Here is a 25,295-nt window from a genome sequence, read left to right as displayed (position 1 = left end):
AATTTCTACTTGTTGGAGCAGCACTATTGGCTGGATGATATTGTTCCCTTTGTTCAGGATGTATATTGGAAGGCTGTTGAAACCATCACAACAGAACCTACTTGCCCAACATCTACAGCACATGTTCACAAGTGTTTGCAGTGGATTTGTTAGATAACCAACAGGGATCTAAATGCTGTCAATTTTGCTTTTTCCTCTCTCCCTACTATTAAATTAACACCACTGCTTTCCTTTTTGTAAAGTTAACCAAATTGGCTGAATGAATTCCAAGACTTTTATGGTGTTTATAGCTTGGCTGATATCTCTTTTAAATGTTAAATGGATAATGATGGGTTGGAATCAAAAGAATCCTGTAATTACCAATTTCTGACTACTTACAGCATTTCAGCTGTATGTGAGCTTTATTAAAAATTTCTGCATTACCTGGTCAAGGGGATACTGGCAAAACCTATTTCAGTACCCAACAACAAGGGAAATCTGTTAATTTGTAATAGATCTTGTGTTGTAGCAATAGATCAAAATCTGCAAAGGGAATTTGGATTGAATATATTAAAACAGCATAATTTTTGCATGTTGATCCAAGCTTTTTTTTTAAGCATCTGTTTGTTCAGGGTTTATTGTGTATCAACTTGTCTGCAGTTAAATTACTTTCTTTTAATTTGTTTAGCTCCCTATGAAGGTGGTGTATGGAAAGTTAGAGTGGACCTACCAGACAAATATCCTTTCAAATCTCCTTCCATAGGTAAGGACTTAATGTCTTTTATGTCCAAGTGATTAAATCAAAGAACGCTGTATATAGAGAACCATAAAGGTTTCCTTGATTTTAAGATTTATCCAATGAACAAACCGTGTAATGTTGAAAAATTAAATCCTGTATGTAGAGCACTGCTTGAAGAATTTGTATGGATAAGCTGGTGAGATCAGGATGGGGATCAGATAGAATTAAGTAGCATGCTGGAACTTGTTCTTGAGGACTCTTTAGCGTTTGGAGCCAGTAGGTCCATTTATTAGAGTGTAACTGCAACTCTGAACTGTTCCTTGCAAAGTATTTCTGGCTTTATGGAGAAAAATGCTTGAGATAAAAGGACAAAGTCCTGCCATTTTTCCTTGGTCCTTTGAACACCTAGTATGCTTATGTGTTAAGGTGTACAGGTAGTCCCCAAGTTACGAACGTCCGACTTACGGGCAACTCGTACTTATGAACAGAGGAAGGAGAATGCCGTCCACCATTTTAAGTCAGATCGCGACGCTGTCTGCCACTTTAAGTTGTTGCCGTTGACACTGTGTTGAGTGTTTGACTTTGTATTTGGCTTAAATTTTTCATAGTAAGATTCACCCTGACCTTGCGCCCCCCCCCCCCCCCCCCATTGTTCTGGTCAGCTGGTGGCACAGTGAGATCAGCACCGGGCTTGAGAACAGAGGTTTCTGAGTTCTATCCAGTGACAGACCGCTCCCGTGGAGGGTTGATGTCAGTCCAGTGACTCCAGTACCATCTGTGCCGGACTGGGTTGATGTCGAGCTCGCAACTTGACCTCGTAAAAAAAAAAGCACTGCCACCTCCAATTTAAATTCCCGCGCAGAATATTGTGGAGGATCAAATACCCCAAACCCAGCACAGCCCCCACTTGTCCCATTTAGCCTGTCTCAGTGCTGTGGTCCTCAGGACCCAGCGAACCTCAGGAGCCGGCGCAGCTCGGGACCCACCGCCCGCAGTACTTCTGTTCCATTGACAGGAAGCGATCGTGATTGAAAATAAAGTGGAAATAATAAAGCGTTTGGAAAGAGGTGAAACATCATCGGTCATTGGAAAAGCGTTAGGCTACAGTCGGTCAATGATCAGAACAATTTTAAAGGATAAAGTGAGAATAATGGAGCATGTGAAAGGCCCTGCCCCGATGAAAGCTACAATTATTTCTAAGCAACGCAGTGATTTAATTACTGAAATACATACGTTTCTTAAGTGTTTTATATGAATAGAAAGGTGAAATATATACTATGTAGCGATATACTACATATAGAACTAGAGACGACATGCAGTCGGTAAGTCGTTTGGAGACTAGTTTATTCAAACTTCGCGGCGATGGCATTTAATCCCTAGCGCCCGCCCTCTCCGGATGGAAATGACGTCAGAGGTGCATTACCCAAAGTATCCCACCACGCGCTGGCTATTTGTGAGCCGGTCCACCTGCATAGAAAGTGGGTCGCCACACTATATAATAAGACAAAGGTTTGACTAATTGATACTAAATAATACCAGATGTACTTGTTCCGACTTACGTACAAATCCCACTTAAAGACGGACTCAGGAATGGAACTCGTCGGGGACTGCCTCAGTGTTCCTGTAATCAGTGCAAGAGGGAACATTTCTAATGCTGACCTGAAACAGTATATGTATCAGCAAGGTCTTGGATGTATCTTTGTAGCAGTGTTAATTTGGAGAGGACTGCAATGAGTTCTTGCCTTTGTTTCTTAGGTTAGTTGAGATTAATGTTGATTTTGGCATTGAAGATACCCTGCTGTGTATAAATTAGTTTTAATTCTGATGCATTTGGATTTGGAAGCACCCGGAATCCATCCATTTCACATTAATGATATTTGTTTTCAATTGTGATGTAGTAATTGGGCAAACAAGCTGTGCTCCTATGCCATCCTAAATCTTTTTTTATGATGCATGAAATAGTTTCAGATGTTAAGCAATCTTTCCTGTCAAAAACCTGGGTTTGAAACACAAGGAACTGTTGAGGCTAAAAAGAGTAAAACCTAGTTAATTGCCACCAAGAGGGTACTTTATACATTATACATATATAAATTAAAAAATTGGAGGGGGGGCTACAAATGTATGAAGTACTATCTTGGTGTCAATTAACTAGGTTTTTACTCTTTTTAACCTATATCTATATACTACTACAACTCTCATGCTCTGTTTGTCTGTTTGTGATGTCCAATTAGCGCAAACTGTGTATTACAGCGGCACTATTTTTGGCTAAATCAACTTAAAATGCACTAACTTACAGAATGCAGGCAAAGTTCAGGGTTATATATTCGTATAAAATTGCTCGCTCGCCAAAATCACCAGCCTCGCTTTCACCCGAGAGCCGATGTCAGCAATGATGGAAACCGCGACACGACACCACGATGCATGCGCACGGCCAGCCTCAGAAGCGACTCACAATTCTCACAGCAGCGACACCAACCGGAGCAAAAGGGCAGGGCAGCTCTATTTCAAGCGGTCACATTCTGCTAATCACCATCAGCATGTGCAGGATTGGGACAGATCTAACTGCCACCCATCAATAAGAGATAATTAAATTTTATTCTAATGATGAACTTGGAGACACCCATCAAACCCCTCGCTGCAGTCAAAGGACAACAGTGACTATATCACGTCCATTTAGGGAGTGCCAATCACATCATCAAGAATAATCAGCATCCTGGAGGCTTTGGTGTTACTGCTTCATATCTTCTATCCAGCATTAGGGTAAAAAAAATATGGTCAGCCTAATTATGCCGTGTGGAAAGAGAAGGGGGACATTATGGGCAAGAGATGATGCCACACGTCGTCGGGAAGCGGCAAGGAGAGGGAGAGAACAAGGATTGGATGAGGCCAGGGCCGCATGACTCCAGGATCAAAGACTCAGTATAAAAAAGATAAGAGAAGAAGAGACAGAGGAAGAGAGGCATGCACGTCTCAAGAATGACAGCAACTGGCATAGAAGGAGGAGAGAAGAAGAGACAAAGGAGCAGAGAAATGCACGTCTCCAAGATCAGAGACAAAATAAACAGCAGAAGAGGTGAAGAGACAACGAATGTAAGGGCTGCATGTCTCTAGAATGACAACAAGAGGCACAAGGGTGGCAGATCAACCAGAAATTATGCCATCAAAAAGTGTCCTTCATTAAATGAGGAGGAGCTATATTTGCCTTGCTGCGTGTTATTCTTTAAATTTTCCTGAATGCTATTGGTATTGCTTTGGAAATTGAAGAAGAAAACCTCAGTTTATTAATATTCATTCTGGTCACATCAGACTGCACTACCTTTCTCTCAAAGGGTGCCCCAACAGGTCACCCTGTTGGGGGGAGTGTGCGTGCGTGTGCGTGTGCACCTTTGCCTTTGACCTGCTCTGGGAGCCATGGTACTTGTATGGCTAGACCAGTTCACTTTCCTGTTAATGGTAACCCCCAGGATGTTGATAGTAGGAGATTCAGTGATGGTGATGCCACTGAATGTCAAGGGATGATGGTTCGAGCCTCTCTTGCTGGAGCTGGTCATTGCCTGGCACTTGCATGGCTCAAATGTTCTTTGCTGCTTATCAGCCCAAGTCTGGATATTGTCCAGCTCCTGCTGCATTTGGGTATGAACTGCTTCACTATCTGAGGAGTCACGAATGGTGCAGAAAATTGTGCAGTCATCTGTGAACATCCCCACTTCTGACTCCATGACGAAGGAAGGTCATTGTTGAAGCAGCTGAAGATGGTTGGTCCTAGGACATGTGTACTAAATTTTTAGTGCTGCTTGTTCTTTTCAATCACTGTCCTTGTATAAGACCCAAGTAGTTCACTTTTGACATTCGATGTGATTACGACAAAAACAAAACTCCTAGTCTTCCTTGACTTTTCAACAACATCAACTTCAAAAAGTTTCTTCAGTGTTTGATCACACTTGTCAAGTTCAGTTTGGAATGATCCCTTTTTAACCAGTGAATTACTAGCAATAGCAATCTTCCTGCAGCTATGCTGTGACCGATAGTGTCTCCAGAGAAATAGTTTCTGCATATATATTGGCACCCAAACATGAGCAATTTCAAGTTCCTGAGTGTCAACATCTCTGAAGATCTATCCTGGGCCCAACATATATTGCAATTAGAAAGACGGTGGCTATATTTCAATAGGAGTCTGAGGAGAATTGGTATGTCAACAAAGACTTCAGCAAATTCCTACAGATACACCGCAGAGAGTATTCTAACTGCCTGGTATAGAGGGGCCACTGTGCAGGATTGGAAAAAAACTACAGAAGGTTGCAAACTCAGCTCCATCATGGGAACTAGCCTCCCTGCATTGAGGACACCTTCAAGCTGTCATTAAGGACCCCACCCCAACACCCAGGATATGCCATCATCTTCTTGCTACCATCAAGGAAGTAAAGGAGGCTGAAAATACACACTCAGTGTTTTAGGAAAAGCTTCCCCACAGCCATCAGATTTCTGAATGGACAATGAACCCATGTACACTACCTCCATATTTTTTTTTGCTCTTTTTGCACTACTTAATCTAATTTATATATTTTTATTGTAATTTGTAGCTTTTATGTATTGCAATGTACTGCTGCTACAAAACAACAAATTTCACAACATATGACACCGATAGTAAATCTGATTATGATTTTGATGTGCAGTAAGCCAATTGCAGATTTTTCCCCATTGTGAACACCCTGTAACTGGAAGGTTGAACGATCAAATGTAAGGAAGGGATCTGAAGATAGGGTATCCTAATTTTATCACTTGCAAAGGAATAATTGTTTTGGAGTGAAGAATGAGGCACAGCTTAATTAGAAGTTCACCCAGCAATGTTTCAATGGCTGGCATTCTCAACACTCAGGTAAAGGTAATTCATGTCCAGAAGTGTACAGACAAAATTCTGGAATGATGCATGAGGACCTGAAAATGCATGTGAATATTAAAGTGAGGATGAAATCTATTTTCAAAGGTGAGTGGTTGTGGGGTGGGGTTAGAGATCTCATGTTTGGCCTTCATCTCATTTGACTGCTCCCTTGTCCCTAATTTGTTAGACATGCCTCTCTGATATACAGTATTCAATGAAAAGAAACTTTTTCCAATTAAATAATGAAAAATGTAAGGACTATGGTTCTCACCAAGAACTTTTAAGCTGTATGTATTGATTTGATCTGACACCCTGGCAACAGTACATTGGAGAAGGAAGGTAAATTGGGGACTTTTTACAACCTTAGTATCATATTTGAACTTGGATTGGTCTCAGATTACTTATTCACACCACCATTAAAAATGCCCATTTATATTGCCTTAACGTTGTCCTGCTTCAGTCCATCTCCAAAACACTTCATCTCTACCTATATTATTCCTCAGTGCTTAAAAGCATGATAGGCTAACCTCTAAGTCCAGGTACTCTCCTGAAAAATGAGGTCGTTGAAAACTGTGCTGCGGTATCCTGATTTCTATTCATTCACTATCCCTATGTTGTTTTCACCTTCTATGTATTTCTGTTTGCTGGTATTGCAAAGATAAATTGGGAAAGCAAATTAAAGGGAGAATGCAAAAAGTTGTACAGGCGGCTAGTAGGTTGCATGTGAGGAAATGTAAACCTGTTTAATCTGGCAGGAAGGAAAGAAAAACTACCCTTTAAATGGTGAATAATATGTATTAGTATATGGAAGAATTTAAATGTGCTTGTTTCTAAAGTGTAGGAAGTTAACAGGCAGGTGAAACAAATTTTTGTCATCTTCAACATGGTATTTAGCCTTTATTGGGTTTAGATTAAAAAGTAAAGAAATATTAAAGCAAATAGTTTCTGTATCCAAGGATAGGCTGAGGCTGGTACAAAGTAAATACACCAGACTGATTTAGGAGATAAGTGGTTACCCTAGGTGATTTGAGTAGAAATGTATAGAGAAGACAACTTGTACTGAAACTTGAGGTATTTAAAGGGTTTATCACAGTAGAGGCCAAGTAACTGGTTCCTATGGTTGCAGAACTTTAAAATGGAAATGAATGTTGCAATAACTTATCATTTGGATGTTTCTTTACTTGTTAAGATTAAGAATCTTTGGGAGTTTCTCCTTCAATGGGCCTGCAAATGCTCACTTTTTGATAATGTTGAGGATGGATATTGATCAAAATTTTGAGGTGTCAGTTGAAGGATGCAGGGATTGAAATATAAAATAAAAGATATTGTAAAAGCCAGAATTTTTTAGTAATAAAGCAAGCATATTCAATTCCTGTTTCTTTTTGTGGTTAAGTCGTGCCTTGATTTTAAAATTATTATTCTTGTTTTCAAATCCTGTAGTGCTTTGCCATTCTGTATCTGTGCAATCTCCCCCAGTCTTGTATTCCTGCAGGATATTGTCTGAATATCCAGTTTGTCTCCTCTTCCCACCCTCCCTCACCCCCATTGCTTCTGAACATACTGCAACATTTATGGTTGTTCCTGCATTACTCAAGAATTCCCTCCATGAATCTTTCCCACTGAGCAAACTTAACTTTTCAAAGTCTGTCCTTAAAACTACTTGTGCAGTCTCTTGGTATCTAATTTGATTTAATACATAACAGTTTTCCAAGGTACATTTAAAATCAGAGAAATATACACAATATACATCCTGAAATGCTTTCTCTTTGCAACCATCCATTAAAACAAAGGAATGTCTCAAAGAATGAATGACAGTTAAATGTTAGAACCCCAAAGCCCCCCCCCAGCTTCCCCCTCCCAAGCGTAAGTAGCAGCAAAGCAACAACCCCTCCCCCACCAGCAAAAAAACCCATCGGCACCCACCACTGAGCTCTCAAGTGTGCAGCAAAACAACAGCAAAAATACAGACTTGCAGTACCCCAAAGACTACTCATTCACCCGGTATTCAACATACCACAGGCTCTCTCTCTATAATAGGAGAGAAAGAGGTGTCTCCATTTCACAGCAAGAGGGGAGACATTACAAGCAACTGGCTGGTTTATGGTGTTAAAAGTCCATTGCGTCACTTTTTCTGAGCTTTGAGCCCAAAGATCTCTTGGCACCCAGCTAGAGATCTTCCGACTCCCACAACATACCGATGTCCTGCTGGGACACTAACCTTCGATCATCCTGCCTTCAGAGCCACGAGATCTCGGACCCCTGAAGGCGAGCTGGGCTCTTAGGCTTCATCCTTGGCATGTTGAATAATGGCCAGTCATGAAATCCCGAGAGCAGGTCCCATTCCCACAAAAGAACCTAAGTCAGCGTGTATCTCCAGGTGAGGGTCTTCAAAAGAACCCTGAAAGGGAAAAATAGAGATATTAAAAATGGAAATAGAGCTGTTTCCAAAGATGCAAGCAAAGCAGTCGCTGTTGCTTTGTTGGTAAATAAAAGATGGAAAGAAGGTACGTCTTGGGATGGTTTTGAAAGAGAAAGAGTTGCGTACCTGATGCCTCTCTGAGGGTGAAAAATAACATGTAGCACAGTGTGCTAAGAGTTTAAATGAATGACAGTAGTCTCTATTTATGTAGTGTTTTAAACAAAGTAAAATGGCAAAATATATTCAATGATGATAATTGAACCAAAGTGGGTAGTTGTTATAGGAAAATTCTACAATAAGCAGTGCAGCTATGGCCCCATTGAAGTGATTTTAAAATGGGGTATGTAAAGGGCCATAATTAAAGATCTCAGTAGCTTGGATAACCAGAGGAAATTAGAAATGTGAAGTGGTTAAATAGTAACATTTGGCCCTCTCAATTCCATTCTCCTGCCTGCTTCTCAACTTTTGACACCCTTACTAATCAAAAATCTTTTCAGCCTCCACTTTAAGTATACCAAATGACTTGGCTTCCATAGTCATCTGTGGTAATGAATTCACAGATTCACCACATTCTGGCCAAAGAAACTCCACCTTATCTCTATTCTAAAGGAACATCCTTGTATTCCAAGAATGTGCCCTCTGGTCTTGGACTCTTCGGTTATAGGAAATGTCCTCTCCATGTTCACCTTGTCTAGGTCTTTCAATATTCGATAGGTTTCTGCACAGCCACAGTTGAACATTACATAGGGTGATATGCAGTTGGATTGAGTTGGCTGATTAGATTTTTCAATGATTAAACAGAGGATAAATCCAACATAATAGTCTCATCCACTAGCATGGGCTTTTCCAAGACTACTGTACTCAAGATCTGCTAGGGGCTCAGGAAGAAATTCCATTGACAAGGTGAGTGTGACTGACTTGGCAACAAGACTATATTGATAATAGTGTCAAGGACCGATGTATAATTGAAGTTTGTAGAAATTAAACTCTATTGGCTGGAATTGTACGAGGCACTAAGTAGTCCAACTATCTTCATTTGCCTGATAACAACTGGAATTGACATGCAGTTTCAATATATATATATATATATATGAAGAAGGGTCAATGTCTGTTCATCTCTATTTATGAAGTTATCAGATATTGGTGCATGTAACACACATAACAAAATGCTGGACGGCATCTATGGAAAAGAGTAAACAGTCAATGTTTTGGGCCGAGAGCCTTCATCAGGACTGTATCCCATTTTGCAAAGCATTTTCTCCTTTTCTGCTTCATACAGGAACTAACTTGACTTGCTTTCTTTATTCCTTCTGAGAATTGGCAGAGCTGCACTTTACACTGCAGTATTATTCTCACTTAAGTAATGAAATTGATGTAATTGCATGCTGGCACTGCAAAGAAAACCATCTGCAGTGCGTAATATCACAACTCTTGGGCTCCGAAATCCAGACCTGCAGAGTTGGTGACAAATGGCAGAAAAGTAATAATAGTTGTTTTTAATACATAAGGAGAAAGCTTTTATGTGTATGAAAGAAAGTACTTCAAGGTTAACTTCCCTGCCAGCAAGTACAGAAATAACACCTTATATGCATAACTCGGATACATTTCATAATTTGAATGAAATGTAGGGTTTCATAATTTTCTAATTTCCTTAAATTGGACAGTTTTAATGGTAAAGGATTTAATAAGTGACAATATAGTGTGAAGATTGAACAAATGGTAGTTAGAAATTTGGAACTGGAAGGAGATTAGAGAGGAAGGAGAAGCAAAATGGGAATGGTGATGATTTCAACATTAGGATGAGAATTTTAACATTGCTTTTGTTTCAGGACTTCAGTGGGTTCTAGGTTGACAGAGGTATAAGAGGATAGTTCTACTTCTGAATTAACTTTATGGAAAGCAGTGCAGAGATCCCCAGCCAGGAATGAACAGGCAACCAGGACTGTGTGCAGTCTGGCTTCAATTGAAATGGGGTAGAAATTCAAGATCAAGTGAATCAGAGTCAGAAGTAGTTTTAATATCACTGGTATATGAGTGTATAAAAATTAGTGCAAACTGAGAGCCAAAAGAAACAAAATAGTGAGGTAGTGTTCATAGGTTCATTGTCCATTCAGAAATCTGATGGTAGAGGGGAAAAGAGTGTTCTTAAAATGTTGATTGTGTGTTTTCAGGCTCCTATACTTCCTCCTTGATGGCAGCAATGCGAAGAGAGCATGTCCTAGGTAATGGGTCCTTGATGACAGATGCCTCCTTTTATGAGGCATTACCTTTCAAAGGTGTCCTCTGCTGGGAAGGCTAATGACCATAATGGAGATAGCTGGTTCTGCAACTTACTGCAGCCTTTTCTATGCAGTGGCCTGTCTACAGTACCTTAGTGACATACCAAGTCTCCTCAAGCTCCTAATAAAGTATATCCACTGCCTTATTGTCTATATAATTTGTAAGGTTGCTTCCATCCATTTCTATGCTATGCTGCCTTCATAACTGCATTTTCCTCATGTCAAGGCAGATTCCAGCCAACTTAAAACTGCTTCCCAATTGGATATTCAAACATGTGGTAATCCAGAGACAATGAAAAGGTTAAGCCAGGTGTTGAGGTAAAAGTTAGGTGTCATTGGCTATATGCTAACTTAACATGTATTTGGACTACATTACCAGGAGTCAGTAGATGATTGTGGAATAGAATGGAGGTGAGGATTGTTCCTTGAGAGGGGCAACAGTGGAGGCGTGCAAAAAATAAGCAATTGATAACATTTTTGGCAACAGATGAAAACGAGAGTAGAATGAAATGGGTGTTGTATTACCTGGAAAGCTTACAATGGGGAGTTGGAGGAAGAATGTGGCATTATAAATCATTGCAAAAACAAGTTGTAAGTAGTGACATTTACTAGAGCTGGATGAGTAGAATAGCAGTGACAATAGATTGATTGGGGGTTCAAAGCAAATGTTTGGGAAAGAGCACACATTTAAGGGTGCCAATATGTCAAAGCAAAGTAAGTTGGAGGTGGAGTGATAATCTGCCTTGCAGGTTTAAACAGAAAGGGGGCCCTAGTTAAGAACAGATAATAGGATCAGAAGATATGCAAATGACACCAAGATTGGCAGTGTAGTCGATGGTGAGGAAGGCCATCAGGGCTTGCAGAAGGATCTGCATCAGCTGGAAAACTGGCAGATGAAGCTTAATGCAGATAAGTGTGACGTTTTGCACTTCAGTACGACCATCCAGGGTAGGTCTTATACAGTGAATGGTAGGGCACTAAGACGTGGTAAAACAGGGAATGAAAATTCATAATTCATTGAAAGTGGCATCACGGTTAGATACTGTCATAAAGAAAGCTTTTGGCACATTGTCCTTCATATATCTGTGTATTGAGTACAGGAGATGGGATGTTATGTTGAAGTTGTATAAGATGTTGGTGAGGCCTAATTTGGAGTATTGTGGGCAGTTTTGGACACCTACCTACAGGAAAGATGTAAACAAGGTTGAAGGAGTACAGAGAAAATTTACAAGGATGTTGCCGGGTCTGGAGGACCTGAGTTATATGGAAAGATTGAATAGGTTAGGACTATATTCCTTAGAACGTAGAAGACTGAGAGGAGATTTGGTAGAGGTATACAAAATTAAGGGGTATAGATAGGGTTAATGCAAACAGGCTTTTTCCACTGCGGTTGGGTGGGACTACAACCAGAGGTCATGGTTAAGGGTGAAAGGTGAGAAGTTTAAGGGGAACATGAGGAGAAACTTCACTCAGTCATGAGAGTATGAAATGAGCTGCCAGCACAAGTGGTGCATGCGAGTTCAATTTAAATGATCAAGAGAAGTTTGCATAGGTACATAGATGGTAGGTGTATGGGGGGGCTATGTTCCCAGTGCATGTCAATGGGAGCAGGCGGTTTAAACGATTTTGGCATGAACCAGATGGGCTGAAGGGCCTGTTTCTGTACTGTACTACTTTAACTCTGACTCTATAATATGCCACCTAATTTAAGCAGGAGGAAGAGAAGTTCTTTTAATTGCTGATTTTAATAGGAATGGGCAGTAGTTGGCATGAGGGAGTAATAATTTAAATGAAGATTAGAATATCAAAGATGGTAGTTGGCTTTTGTTTGAAAGATCAATAGCGACAGAAATGCTGTAATAATTGGGATACTGGTGTTGAGCTGGTTGAGGTTTTGGAAGTACCTGTGTAATTGAAGCAGGTGAGTGTTTTTCCAGTGGCAGTACACAAATTAGTTTGAGGAATGAGGTGGAATACAAAGATATTAATCACAAATGGCACTGTTGGTGATTTAAGACAATGGAATTGCAACACTGACAGCAAGGTCAAGGGATTGAGAATATTTGATGAAAGCCTTTATGAAGGAATGGAGGAAAATGAATTTGAGGCAGAAAATGAGATGGCTTACTGAGTATGAGAAGCTACTAGGTGCCAAATCTATCAGGTAACGCAGTAGAGTTAACTTTTGAGGGAAGTATGTTATTGCATTTAAGAAAATGTTATTAAAATAAGCCCCCAATACAGCAGGGTTACGTGCATCTATGTGGAGAGAGAAATCTGTTTGGGTGAGATCTGTGACCAAACTTGGCCTACACTTTAAACACGTGAGGTTCTTGTTTTCTCGTACTGACTAATGCTGTTCACAAAGCAGTAGGAAAGGCTATTAAACATCATGCTAGAGAATTGCCTTTCAGATTCTTTGCCAGATTAATCCAATTCAGTTCAATGGGCATTGAATGGATGTGTCTTTAACCTTTATTTAATAACTTGTTTTAGGTATTTAGTTGACCCCTTTTCCCTTAATTATTCAGTAGTTTATAAACATCTGAGCTGGGCAGGGCTTATCGACTAATAAATCTTCAGCAGCAGGAGGCCTCAGTGCACCTCAACCCCCTGCCACTGGCTAAACCACAGCACTGGAGGTCAGGATGTCTTTGACCAGCAAGGTGAACCCTCCGCATTGCATCAGTGTGTATGTGTGATGATTCCGGATGGGCAGTACCAGACTAGGATGTTCTAGCCCATTATCTCAATTGTGACCACTTTGTTGAGTCATGTTCCATCTATTGTATTAGTGAGGCCAGAGCAGCATGACCCTGCAAGTCTGTGAATAGGCACCTGGCAACCAGTTTTACTGCTCCCCTATTGTGTTTGGATTAATTTTTAAAACCTCAGTCTTTCTGAATTCCATAATAACCAACAAGTGATAAACTGTTCAGATTGGCAAGCAGAATAGAGCTTGATGGAATTAATGTGAGTTTGCATGAAGGGAAGCTGTTAGAAAAACTTGTTAACTACTTGGACAATTAGGAGAGGTGAAATAAAGTTCTTCTTGAACCCATCACTCCTATTGGGGCATCAGCTGCAGCTATCAACTTGTTAGAGTCCTCTGCCTTGCCCAGTTTTTCAGGTTACTCCAGATGTTGCCCATCTTCCAATATCCTTCCTCTCCCATGGATGGGGTTTTTGATGTTTCTGTTGGTGTTATTGTAGCACTGGATTTTTACGGGATGGTTTGCTAGCCCTCTGCCCAATCCTCCTTTTACAGCTGGGCTTGGCACTTTCCATGGTGGAGTTATGAAGTCAAGTGGAGGAGGTTTATTTTGGAGCACAAATACAAGCACAGATCTTTTGGGCTCAATAGCCAACTTAAAATCTAAATGTATTTAATAAATTTAAGGTTGTTTATGTTGGATTTTTTAGACTTTTGAAAAGTACATGTGTGTGCCTAATATATACATAATTTGTATTCTAATATTGCACACACACACAGAGAAAGGTGCCAGAAATGAACCAGTAACATCATGAAGGATCCCATCTACCCTGCGCATGGACTGTTTGTCCACTGCCACCAGGAAGGAGGTTATGAATCATCTGTGCCAAGACCACCAAATTCAAAAGGTTACTTTCTCCAAACAGTAACGCTGATCAACACCTCCTCCCACTAACTCCACTACTTTATTATTTCCTGTCAGTCACATGTACAGCCTAGCATCACTTTATGGACATGCAATCAGTCTTGTATGTACAGTGCCTATAAAGAGTTTTCATGTTTTATTTTTTTCTACGACATTGAATCACAGTGGATTTAATTTGGCTTTTTTTGACACTGATCAACAGAAAAAGACTGTCAAAGTGAAAACTGTTCTCTACAAAGTGATCTAAATTAATTAGAATTATAAAACACAAAATAATCGATAGCATAAATATTCACCTCCTTCAAGTTGGTATTTAGTAGATGCACCTTTGGCAGTAATTCCAACCTTGAGTCTGTAGGGATAGGTCTATCAGTTTTGCACACCTGGACACTGCAATTTCCCCCCATTCTTCTTTACAAAGATGCCCAAGCTCCGTCAGATTGCTTGGCGATCATGAGTCAACAGCCCTGTTCAAGTCTAGTCACAAATTCTCAATTGGATTGAGCTCTGGACTGTGACTTGGCCACTCCAGAACATACATCTTTGTTGTTTATAAGCCGTTCCTGTGTAGCTTTGGCTTTATGCTTGGGGTAATTGTTTTGTTGAAAAGTAAATCTTCTCCCAAGTCGGAGTTCTCTTACAGACTGCATCAGGTTTTCCTCCAGGATTTCCCTGTATTTTGCAGCACTTATTTTACCCTCTACCTTCACAAGCCGCCTAGGACCTGCTGCTGTGAAGTATCCCCACAGCATGATGCAGCCTCCACCATGCTTCATGGCAGGGATGGTGTGTTTTTGCTGTGCATTGTTTGGCTTATATCAAAGTGTTTAGTCTGAAGACCAAAAAGCTCAATTTTGGTTTCATCAGACGATAAAACTGTCTTCCAGTTGACTCCAGAGTCACCCACGTGCCTTCTGGCACTCTTTGTGATTTTTTTGTGAGTTTTTCTTTCCAACAGTGGCTTTCTCTTTGCCAGAAAACTGTGACTGGTGAAGCAACCAGGCAGCAGTTAAATGCGCAGTCTGTCCCATCTCAGCCACTGAAACTTGTAACTCCTCCAAAATTGTCAAAGGATCTCTTGGTGGTCTCCCTCACTAGTCTCCTCCTTGCATGGTCACACACCATCGCAGACTTCAAAACTAAGCGCAGTGATGCTGCCAACGTTGCTGCCTCTCTCCCAGATCATTTTTACGCTCACCAACACTGAGCCCCCGAGGAGAGCCACCAAACCAACCTGCACCTTGGTCATCTGAGACTGAAGTATGCAGGTGTTTCCAACGTTGGATATCACAAGGCTGCGGGACCAGACAGCACCCCAGGCTGGGTACTCAGAGTGTGTGTGGCACGACTGGCAGATGTGTTTACAGGCATTTTTATTATCTCCCTCTCCCAGTGTAGAGTGCCCACCTGTTTCAAAACATCCACCATTGTCCCTGTACATAAAATGATCAAGGTGTCATCGTGTCTAAATGACAGGTGTCCTGTCACACTCGCCTCAATAATAATCAAATGCTTTGAAAGGCTGGTCAAGGGCTACATCTGCAGCATGCTACCATACACACTGGACCCCTACAGTTTGCCAAACAAAAGATTCGATCAACAGATAACACAATAGCCACAACTCTACGCACTGTCCTTACTCACCTGGAGAAGAAGGATGCTTATGTGAGAATGCTGTTCTTGGACTACGGTTCAGCATTCTACACTATAATTCCCTCCAGGCTTGACAAGAAGCTCGGAAACCTTGGCCTTCATCCTGCCTTGTGCAGCTGGATCCTGGATTTGCTGTCAGATTGCCGGCAGGTGGTAAGAATGGGCTCCCTCACCTCTGCCCCTCTGACCATCAACACAGGTGCCCCTCAGGGCCATGTCCTAAGCCCCTCCTTTACTCTCTCTATACCCATAACTGTATCGCCACCCACAGCTCCAGTCTGCTAATTCAATTTGCTGACCATACTACATTGATTGGCCTTATCTCATATAGTAATGAGGCAGCTACAGAGAAGTCATTACTCTGACACAGTGGTGTCAAGAAAACAACCTCTCCCTCAATGTCACAAAAACAAAGGAGATGGTTGTGGATTACAGGAGGAATGGAGACGGGCTAACCCCTATTGACATCAATGGATCTGGGGTTGAGAGGGTGAACAGCTTTAAGTTCCTCAGCTTTAAGGATCTCATATGGTATGTATATACTGGCTGTGTAGTGAAAAAAGCACAACAGCACCTCTTTCACCTCAGTTAAGTTTGGTATGAGTCCCCAAATCCTAAAGAATTTCTACAGGGGCACAATTGAGAGCATCCTGACTGGCTGCATCTCTGACTGGCATGGGAACTGTACTTCCCTCAATCGCAGGACTCTGCAGATAATGGTATGGACAGCCCAGCACATCTGTAGATGTGAACTTCTCACTATTCAGGACATGTACAGAGACGGGTGCATAAAAGGACCCAAAGGATCATTGGTGACCCGAGTCACCGCAACCACAAACTGTTCCAGCTGCTACCATCTGGGAAACGGTACCATAGCATTAAAGCCAAGACCAACAGGCTCCAGCATGGCTTCTTCCACCAGATTAATTCATGCTGATACGATTGTATTTCTATGCTATATTGACTCTCCTGTTGTACATACTATTTATTACAAATTACTATAAATTGCACATCACACGTTTAGATGGAGACAAAGATTTTTACTGCTCATGTATGTGAGGGATGTATGAGATAGTCAATTCAATTCAGTTCAGTTTTTGAGGATGCCTTGCTCTAGACAGAATTACAGCTGTGCCATATTCTTTCCATTTCTTGATGATTTAACTGTACTCCAAGGGATATTCAGTGACTTGGAAATTTTCTTGTATCAGTCTCCTGACTTGTACTTTCCAATAACCTTTTCGTGGAGTTGCTTGGAGTGTTCTTTTGTCTTCGTGGTGCAGTTTTTGCCAGGATACTGACTCACCAGCAGTTGGACCTTCCAAATACAGGTGTATTTTTACTACAGTCAATCAAAACACCTTGACTACACATAGGTCTCCAAAAACAGATCTCCATTTAGCTAATTATGTGACTTCTAAAATTAATTGGCTGCATCAGTGGTGATTTGGTGTGTCATATTCACCCCCCCCTTGAATACTTGTGTAATAATTTTGTGCTTTGTATTTGTAATTAATTTAGATCACTTTGTAGAGATCTGTTTTCACTTCGACAGTTTTTTTTCCTGTTGATCAGTGTAAGAAAAGCCAAGTTACATCCACTGTGATTCAATGTTGTAAAACAGTAAAGCATGAAAACATCTGGGGGGGGGGAGGGTGAATACTTTTTATAGGCACTGTAAGCTATCTTGTGTATTTATATTTATATTGTTTTTTTTAAATTATCCTTTATCTTTTGTCTTTCTGTTGTGCTGCATTGGATCTTGAGTAACAATTATTTCATTCTCCTCTGCACATATGTACAGGAAATGACATTAAGCAGTCTTGAAGTATATGTACTAATTCATTACGTTTTTGATGTAACATATCTTTACTGTCAAGAGACTCTCTACCATTAAAATTTGCTGTGCTGGTGTGACTGGAAGCCTTTTTGATTGCAATATGAAAGCAGTATATGTTGCTGGCAAATGGGACTGGGCTGTGTTATTTGGAGAACCTCTACTTTTTGTGTACTTGTAAGCTGTTGGCATTTTGGGGAAAATGAGTGCTGGCATGTCTCTTGCCAACTATCAACGTATATAAATTACTGGTTTATGGACAGCGTATCAAGAAGTTCCCTGCTGTGTTCTGTTGGAAAGGAGCCTTTGTTTACATAGGTTTCAAAATCACAATTTACAATTATTGCTGAATGCAAATTTCAGACGTTCACTGGAAATAGTTCAAACACTTGAGTGTGTTTATTACTATATTCACAAGGGATTATGCAGATGCTGGAAATCCAGAACAATGCACACAAAATGTTGGAGGGACTTGGGTCAGGCCACATCAATAGAAATGAAACAGCTGACATTTTAGGTCAAAGCTTTTCATCAGAACCCTTCATTGTTCATTTCCATAGATGTCGACTGACGTGCTGAGTTCTTCCAGCATTTTGTGTGTTGTGTTTATTTCAATATTGTGTTTTTAGAAGATTATAAGTTTATTTGTTTGGAGGTCTTACTGATATAAGATTTAGGTCCTGTTTGGTATCTACACTTTATTAGAGTTATCTCCACATTTTTATTAAATGCAGTAAGTCTGTGACCATCTCTTGATATGTTAAGATCTTAGTATACAGGCAACCCTCGCGATGAGGGTGGGTTGTGGTTATGAAACTCAAAAATAGTATATTTTGTGATCATTTCTCCATAATGTAAAGCTGCATCATCTGCACACGTGCCAAAAACACAGGTTGGAAAAAACAAGTTATTTACTTTGCTTTCATAAACTCCAAGAGAGTGAATTTTATTCTGTATCCCAAATTTTAGATAGTGATTTGTGAATTCTGTAAGGGCAAATTTTCATGACCTGAACAGGTGTAAATTGGCGGTTTCCTGCATATTCTGCAATGGCTACAATCAACTATTGTTCTAAATCACCACCACCTGAATGTATAATATTGTTTTTGATTTGTAGTAGTTCTGCCTTTCCTTTAATTAAATTGCATATTTTTCATCAAGAATCACTATTTTCAATCCAATACTGGTGATAACAAGTGATGTTTTTTTTTGATTTTTAAAGAAAATAGAACATTGAACCTTACAGCTCAGTAATGCCCCTTTGGCCCACAAAGTTGTGCAGATCTATATAATAAACCCATCAATCTAACCCTTCACTTTGCACAGTTCATAACCCTCCATTTTTCTTACATCTATGTGCCTATCTAAGAGTCTCTTAAATGTGCCCCATTATATTAGTCTTTACCACCACCCTAGCAGTGCATTTCATGCTCCCATCACTCTGGTTTTTAAAAAAACATCTTCCTCTAATATCTGCCCTAAACTTACATCCACCAGGTATGCTCTGGTTTTGCCCTGTTTTAGTTAATTCCCCGTACGTCAGTTTCAGCCTTGTGAAACAGTATAATCACAATGTAATCCTAAATGCAAGAGCTTCTGCAGATGCTGAAAATTCAGAATAACAAAATGCTGGTGGAACTCAGCAGGTCAGACATCATATCTAAGGAGTTCTGATGAAGCGTCTTGGCCCAAATTGTCGATTATTTGATTTATTTTTAATATTTCTCTCCATAGATGCGGTCTTGTGCTTTGTCAATGGCAGGAAAGTTTTGGAGTGTCAAACGGTGAATTACCTGCTTACAGGATACCTAATCTTTGACATGCTCTTTTGTTCACAGTATTTAAGTGGCTGGTCCAAATGAGTAGGAGTCAACATTATGTGTCATCACTGTAATGACTGAGAGTAGACTAACTGGGTGACAGTTGGCCAAATTGTCTTTGCCTTGCTTATGGTGTATTATTATGTACGTGGGCAATTTTCCACAATGTGTTTCTGTACTGGAACACCCTGGCTGGATTTAGCATTAGCTCTGTAGAGCAAGTCTTCAGTGTCACTGGTGGGACATCTTTAGTCCCGTTGCCTTTACTGTATCGAGTGCTAACTACGTACTATTCTTGATATTGTGTGAAGTGAGTTGAATTAGTTGAATACTGGCTACTGTGGGGATCTTGGAAGGAAGCCAGGATGAATCATCTATTCAGAACTTATGATTGAAAGTAGTACTCTAGTACTGTCTTTTGCACACTTACTAAACACGACCATCCTTGGCGCTGCCGCATGTCGTTAACTGTCTAATTGTCCATATTACTCATAATAACCACTGATGTCATTGCAGACCTCATTGTGGCTTCGTCCATTTGCTTGTTTTGTTGCTTAGCACACATAGCCTGCAGTTAGGATGGTGTCTCATTTCTGCCTAATACTGCTTCAGTGTTCTTTTGCTACTTTGCAGTAGTTGCAAGACTACACTGTTGCTGATTTTCACATGTACAGTTTTGCTGATTTACAGTACCACAATGCTCAATTTTGAGCCACCAAATTTACTGTGCGATTTGACTCCATTGCATATGATTAATGCCCAAACCTCCAAGACTCAGCTTTGCCTTATTAGGTAATTCATTAACTTTTTATTATGATTTTTTTTAAAGCTGTAGATATAAAAATGTGATCTATTATGGTTATAAAATATAACATTTTAACTGTATAAAGTATCAATGCATTGGTTGGTAGTTTTCTGTCATCTTAGGTAGTTGGCCTTGAATTTGCTGTCTGTGCTAATTTCCTGTTTGCTCTCAACAGCTGGGCTCCCCCTTGTGTCCAGCAAATTGTACGGCAGGTTAGAACTGACAACAGGAATTTGTGAACATGTTAGATTTTTAGGAAGTCCATGTGTTAAGTGAGATGATGACGACCTGATTATCATTTGGAATGGTTCAACTTTTCAGGCTAGTTTCTTTTATTCACTTTTAGTGGAAAGTGTGCTTCAAGTGACAGGTAGGGATGCGATCAGGCTTTGTTGCTTTTCTGTGAACAAATTTCACCCGGCAGCTGGATTGGTTTTTTTTGTCCTCGCCATTTACTCAGATGATCATGAACCAATCAAGAAAAGCAAAAAGTAAGTAATTGTCATGCTGTTGAGAAATATAGTGAGGTTTGTACTGTATTAAAAAAATAATTGAAAGCAGGTTAGTCAGTCTTTCTCAATGACATCATTACTCTCGTTTAGTATGCTGATCTAATACTTTACTGCCCTGTTTGACTTTTCCCTAGACAACAAGGAGACTAACTTGAAATCTAGTGAAGTTCATTGCATTTATGTTTAAATATTGATGTAATCTTGAATGGTGAAATGAGCTACACTATCAGCTTGATATATCTGATTACGAATTTAAACATGGTTCCAAATGTCCTTGCATAATGCAACTTGGTCACTGTAGACTTGATATTGAAGCCTGTTGATGGTGATAATGGGTTTCCTGCTTTATCCGCTGCTGTATGTAATATTTACCTTTCCCTATTCATTTATAGGGCTCAGTCTGGAAATTCTTTACACAAGTAACCATAATTACTCTTTCATTTGAAAAATCTTGGGAAGGAGTTGCAGGGCTATATTACAAAAAACATTTTGATAATCTGTGGTAATTATGCAGCATGTTTTGACTTGCGGTGATTGAGCCAAGCTAGCATCATGTACAGCAACATCATACAATTTCATTCAGTTTCTGGTGTGCAACATATTTCCTGGGAGTGTTGCATCTGTGCTGTTAACATAATGGAAAAAGTGCTGTATATTTAGAGCAACATGCCATGTGGAGATCATTTTTACTTTATGAAATATGTTGTCTGTTTCCAGTGCCCTCCACACACTTCAAAAGAACACTAGATCCAATAGTTTGTGTTCCAATTTTGTCCATATGTTGCTGTTTTTCTTTCCACTTCTCAGCAGCTAACTGATTTTTGTATGCTTATTTTCAGGGTTCATGAATAAAATTTTCCATCCAAACATTGATGAAGCGTAAGTAACTCTATCTTCAGTAACAGCTGAGAGAGTGTATTAGGATGAGATGAGAATGATACAAGACAAGATAAAGTACTGGAGAATCACCTTGATACTATTATTGGTTAGGATGGAGGTGTGGTTAGATTTCCTTGGTTGCATATTGCTAAGACAAATTGGGCCAATCTAATTTTTCAAAGCACTAAAATTAAATTTCATTGTGCATGCCAAAATGTATCTATTAAGGCATGTATTCCTGTAGCTCTTCTACATATGGTAAATGTAAAATTCAGAAGAAACAAAAGTATTTTAAAGTCTATTTTGGGAAATGAAGAGTTTTGGATGTAGAAATTCAAGCAGATATTTTTGTTATTGGTGGATTCAAAGACCATTCATTGCAGAGTGTCATCAAGATTTCAGTACTATTATTGGAGTGAGTAATTTTTTTTAGTATTATTTAATTTAGAAATACTGGATCTTTTCTACAAAATCATCTAAAATTCTATACTATTCGTAAGTCTCAGAACCAGAATGAAATAGATTCTTCATGGGAGCAGACTCACATTTTCGATGCATCTGTTCCATTACTTTATGATCAAGAATGCTTGTTCATTTTATGTTCTTTCAAGTACCTCTTCAATCTTGTCAAATGCCTACTGGAAACAGAGTCAGTTACAATGAGGCTAGATATGAGCTGATAAGATACCTTAATTCATAGTAAACCTACATGGTTCTGTAGTTATGATCACATGTTGTTTATTCTCTACAGCTTCATGAAATAGTACAAAATAAAGGGAATCCAATGGTTTCCTATGGCTTGCTATCTTGAGTAATATAAGACAAATTCCAATTGTCAAACAATATTTTTCGTTTGGCAAAAGCACTTGCAATATTTTTCCTTAAAATCTATCTGCTATTACAACCTTCACTGGCATTTTTTGCATTTCTCTTTTAGCTGCATGGAAATGTCTGGAACCAGACACTTTCTGGTACAGTGGGTATGAGGTCTTGTAGCTGAGAACATAATCTCATTGTTCACAATTTTAAGGGAAAAGTATTTTAATTACCATGTAGAATGTACCATTTAAAATCTGTTCTTTGAACCTGCCTTCCAGATCTTTTTATTCAGCAGGCCTAGCATTTATTTCACATCCTAAAATGTAACTGCGTGGTTTTGTCTTTTGAAAGTATTTTTAAAAAAACCTCCAGCAGTATTTTGTTTCCTAAACCATCAAGCCAGGAATTGGTCTTGATGAGGCTGAATAAACTGAGGGAATGATGGCACAGAAATATGAATGGCAGCCATGTATTTGGAAGCAATGAATAAAGAATATTGCTACTAAAACAATGAATTTGCCTTGTGCATTGACAGCGAAGTAGAAACTATAATGAAACTCTTTAGGGATTTCCTTCAATTATTGTAGCTGAAATTGACTGTGCAGTTAGTAAACTAAGATTTCAAGATAGTTTAGTTGCATTTCCAGTACAGCAGAGTACAGGAGAATGAAATAATTGATATTCTGGATCCGATGTTGCACAAGTAAAACTAAGATAAAGAACTCCATAATTAAAAAGACACAAATATAAATACATAAGATGGCTTATATGCATTGATTGTACGTTACATAGCCTCCTCCCTGATGGAAGTGAGAGAAACAGTCCATGAGCAGAGTGGGTGGGGTCCTTCATGATGATAATGGCCCTTTTGTGGCACCTTTCTGTATTTATGGCTTTGATGACAGGTAGGCTCTACCAGTGATAATGATGATTTCACTCCACCATTTTGTGCATTACTCTAGACTGATTTAACTCATTTAAAAAGAAACTGTTCCTCCTCTATCAGCAGTCTCACTTATTTTTAACCCCTTGTTCCCTGTCACCACTGAACATGATTTTGGACAGGGCCATTGGTTGCTAAACTCTAACTTGGTTCAAATGTCACTGTTTACTTTTTCCAGGTCAGGAACCGTATGCCTAGATGTAATTAACCAGACATGGACAGCCCTTTATGGTAAGTAGCTGAAAATGTGTTTTGTTCCTAGTGTTCTAAATAAGGGATGCCCAATAAATGCTTGCCTTTCCAGAGCCACCTGTGGCCATTATGTGAATAACAATGTCTTGTATTGGAAGACAGCTATAACCCCTATTAAGTGAAGTTGGTTTCTTGTCTTGATAATATAGGTAGTGGGATCAAAATGACAATCTTGAGTAAATTTATACAGCATTGCTTGTGCTTTTATGTTTAGTCTATGATGTTGCACTGACCTTTTAGTCTATTCCAAGTTCAATTTCTCACTTCTCTTCTGCATAGCCCTCCAGTTTTCATTGTGCTTGTCTAAGAGCCTCTTTAATCTCCCTAATGTAATTGCATCTACCACCACCCCTAGCAGTGCATTCCACACACCCACGACTCTGTAGTTAAAATAGCAGCCTACCTCTGACAAGCCTTCCCTCCAATCACCTTAAAATTATGCTCGTGTGTTAACCATTTCTGTCCTGTGAAAGACACTGGCTGTCCACTGTCTCCTATTATCATATACACTTCTATCAAGTCATCTCTCAACCTCCTTTGAGAAAAGCAGAGAAGAGAAGACCCCAGGATTGCTCAGCCATTCCTCTTGAGACATGCTCTCTAATCCATGTAGCACCCTGCTAAATTTCCTCTGCACCCCATCTAAAGCCTACCCAGCCTTTCTGTAATGAGAGGACCAGAAATGAATGCTATTCAACTTGATGGTAACTGATGCTTTCAAGAGACCGATTAATATGGTTGTACATGTAGTTAATTATACACCTAGATAATCTTTCACAGAAGTTAAACAGCAGTAAGAAATGGCATCATTGAATTCATACAATTGTACAGTGATCAAATATTAATGGTATTTTTTTTCCAAAAGTATTTGTAAATTTACCATACATTGATGCTGCCAAATATTTTCAGTCAGTTAATCTGTTGTATGTGTACACTTCATGGGTGCTTAATTATAATCAATAAGAGCTGCATGTTAATCTGTCAGTTAAGCCTCTTGAGCAATTAAAGTGGTGCATTCAAGTGAGCTCAAAAGGTAATTGAAGGTTACTTTGGGACTGACTCATAGAGAACTTACAATTTCTTTGGAAATGTGTGAACAGTTTTTAACTACTGAGAAGAGATTATGTGATGTAAAATGAGGTAACATAACCTGATGTGTAGTGCTGTTTTAATGGAGTTTGCATGTTGTTCCCGTTACGGCAAAGGTTTCCTCTGAGTGCTCTGGTTTCCTCCCCTATCACCAAAGCATGCAGCTTACTAAATTGATTAGCCGCGGTAAATTGCTCTGAATGTGTAGGTAAATAATGGGGTTTGAGCAAAGTTGATGGGAACCCGAAAAATGGGTTAGCAAAGGATTAGGATAAAAGTGTGACTGACTTTTGGTTTGGACTTGGTGGCTCAAAGGGTATGTTAATGTTGTATCCCTCAATGATCCTGACTTTAGGATCAGACTTCCATCAAAAGAGAACTGTTAATATATTCCCAATAAGTAATTTTGAAAGCTTTAAATGTCTGTAAACTAATTGGTACAAGTGTCCTTGACTACCAAGCACACCACTACTTTGCAGTTTTATTGTTGATTACATTAGGCAGTAGCTAATTTCTGTCTTATGGACTTGCCACTTGTTGTGATGGAAAATAACTGGTTCTTTGAGTCTCAACAGTAGAGGCCTGGACACACACAGTTTTAATAATAAGGAATTTATTTACAAGGGGAAGTCGGGTCAACACAAGCAACTACAATACACAGGAAGCGGTGTGGGGACAGGGTACGGTTACACAAACAAAGAACAAGGGAAAAGCACTACAACAGCTATCTCCCTTGACCTTGGATAGCTGCGG

At 39.6% G+C, this 25,295-nt stretch overlaps 1 protein-coding gene across 2 annotated transcripts in view; it reads left to right on the top strand.

The window, feature by feature from the left end:
• The window catches only part of ube2h (ubiquitin-conjugating enzyme E2H (UBC8 homolog, yeast)), a 110,658-nt gene that overhangs the window by 65,090 nt on the left and 20,273 nt on the right, over positions 1 to 25,295 (top strand). For both annotated transcript variants that reach the window (XM_073066822.1, XM_073066823.1), the window contains 3 exons: positions 668 to 742; positions 21,400 to 21,439; positions 23,380 to 23,432. In XM_073066822.1, the coding sequence (XP_072922923.1) occupies positions 668 to 742; positions 21,400 to 21,439; positions 23,380 to 23,432 (168 nt within the window). The remainder of the gene's footprint in view (positions 1 to 667; positions 743 to 21,399; positions 21,440 to 23,379; positions 23,433 to 25,295) is intronic.

Source organism: Hemitrygon akajei, chromosome 14 (genome assembly GCF_048418815.1).
Source record: "Hemitrygon akajei chromosome 14, sHemAka1.3, whole genome shotgun sequence".
Classification (NCBI taxonomy): domain Eukaryota; kingdom Metazoa; phylum Chordata; class Chondrichthyes; order Myliobatiformes; family Dasyatidae; genus Hemitrygon; species Hemitrygon akajei.
The sequence above is the reverse complement of the archived record's forward strand: the minus strand, read 5'-3'. Positions and strand labels throughout refer to the sequence as shown.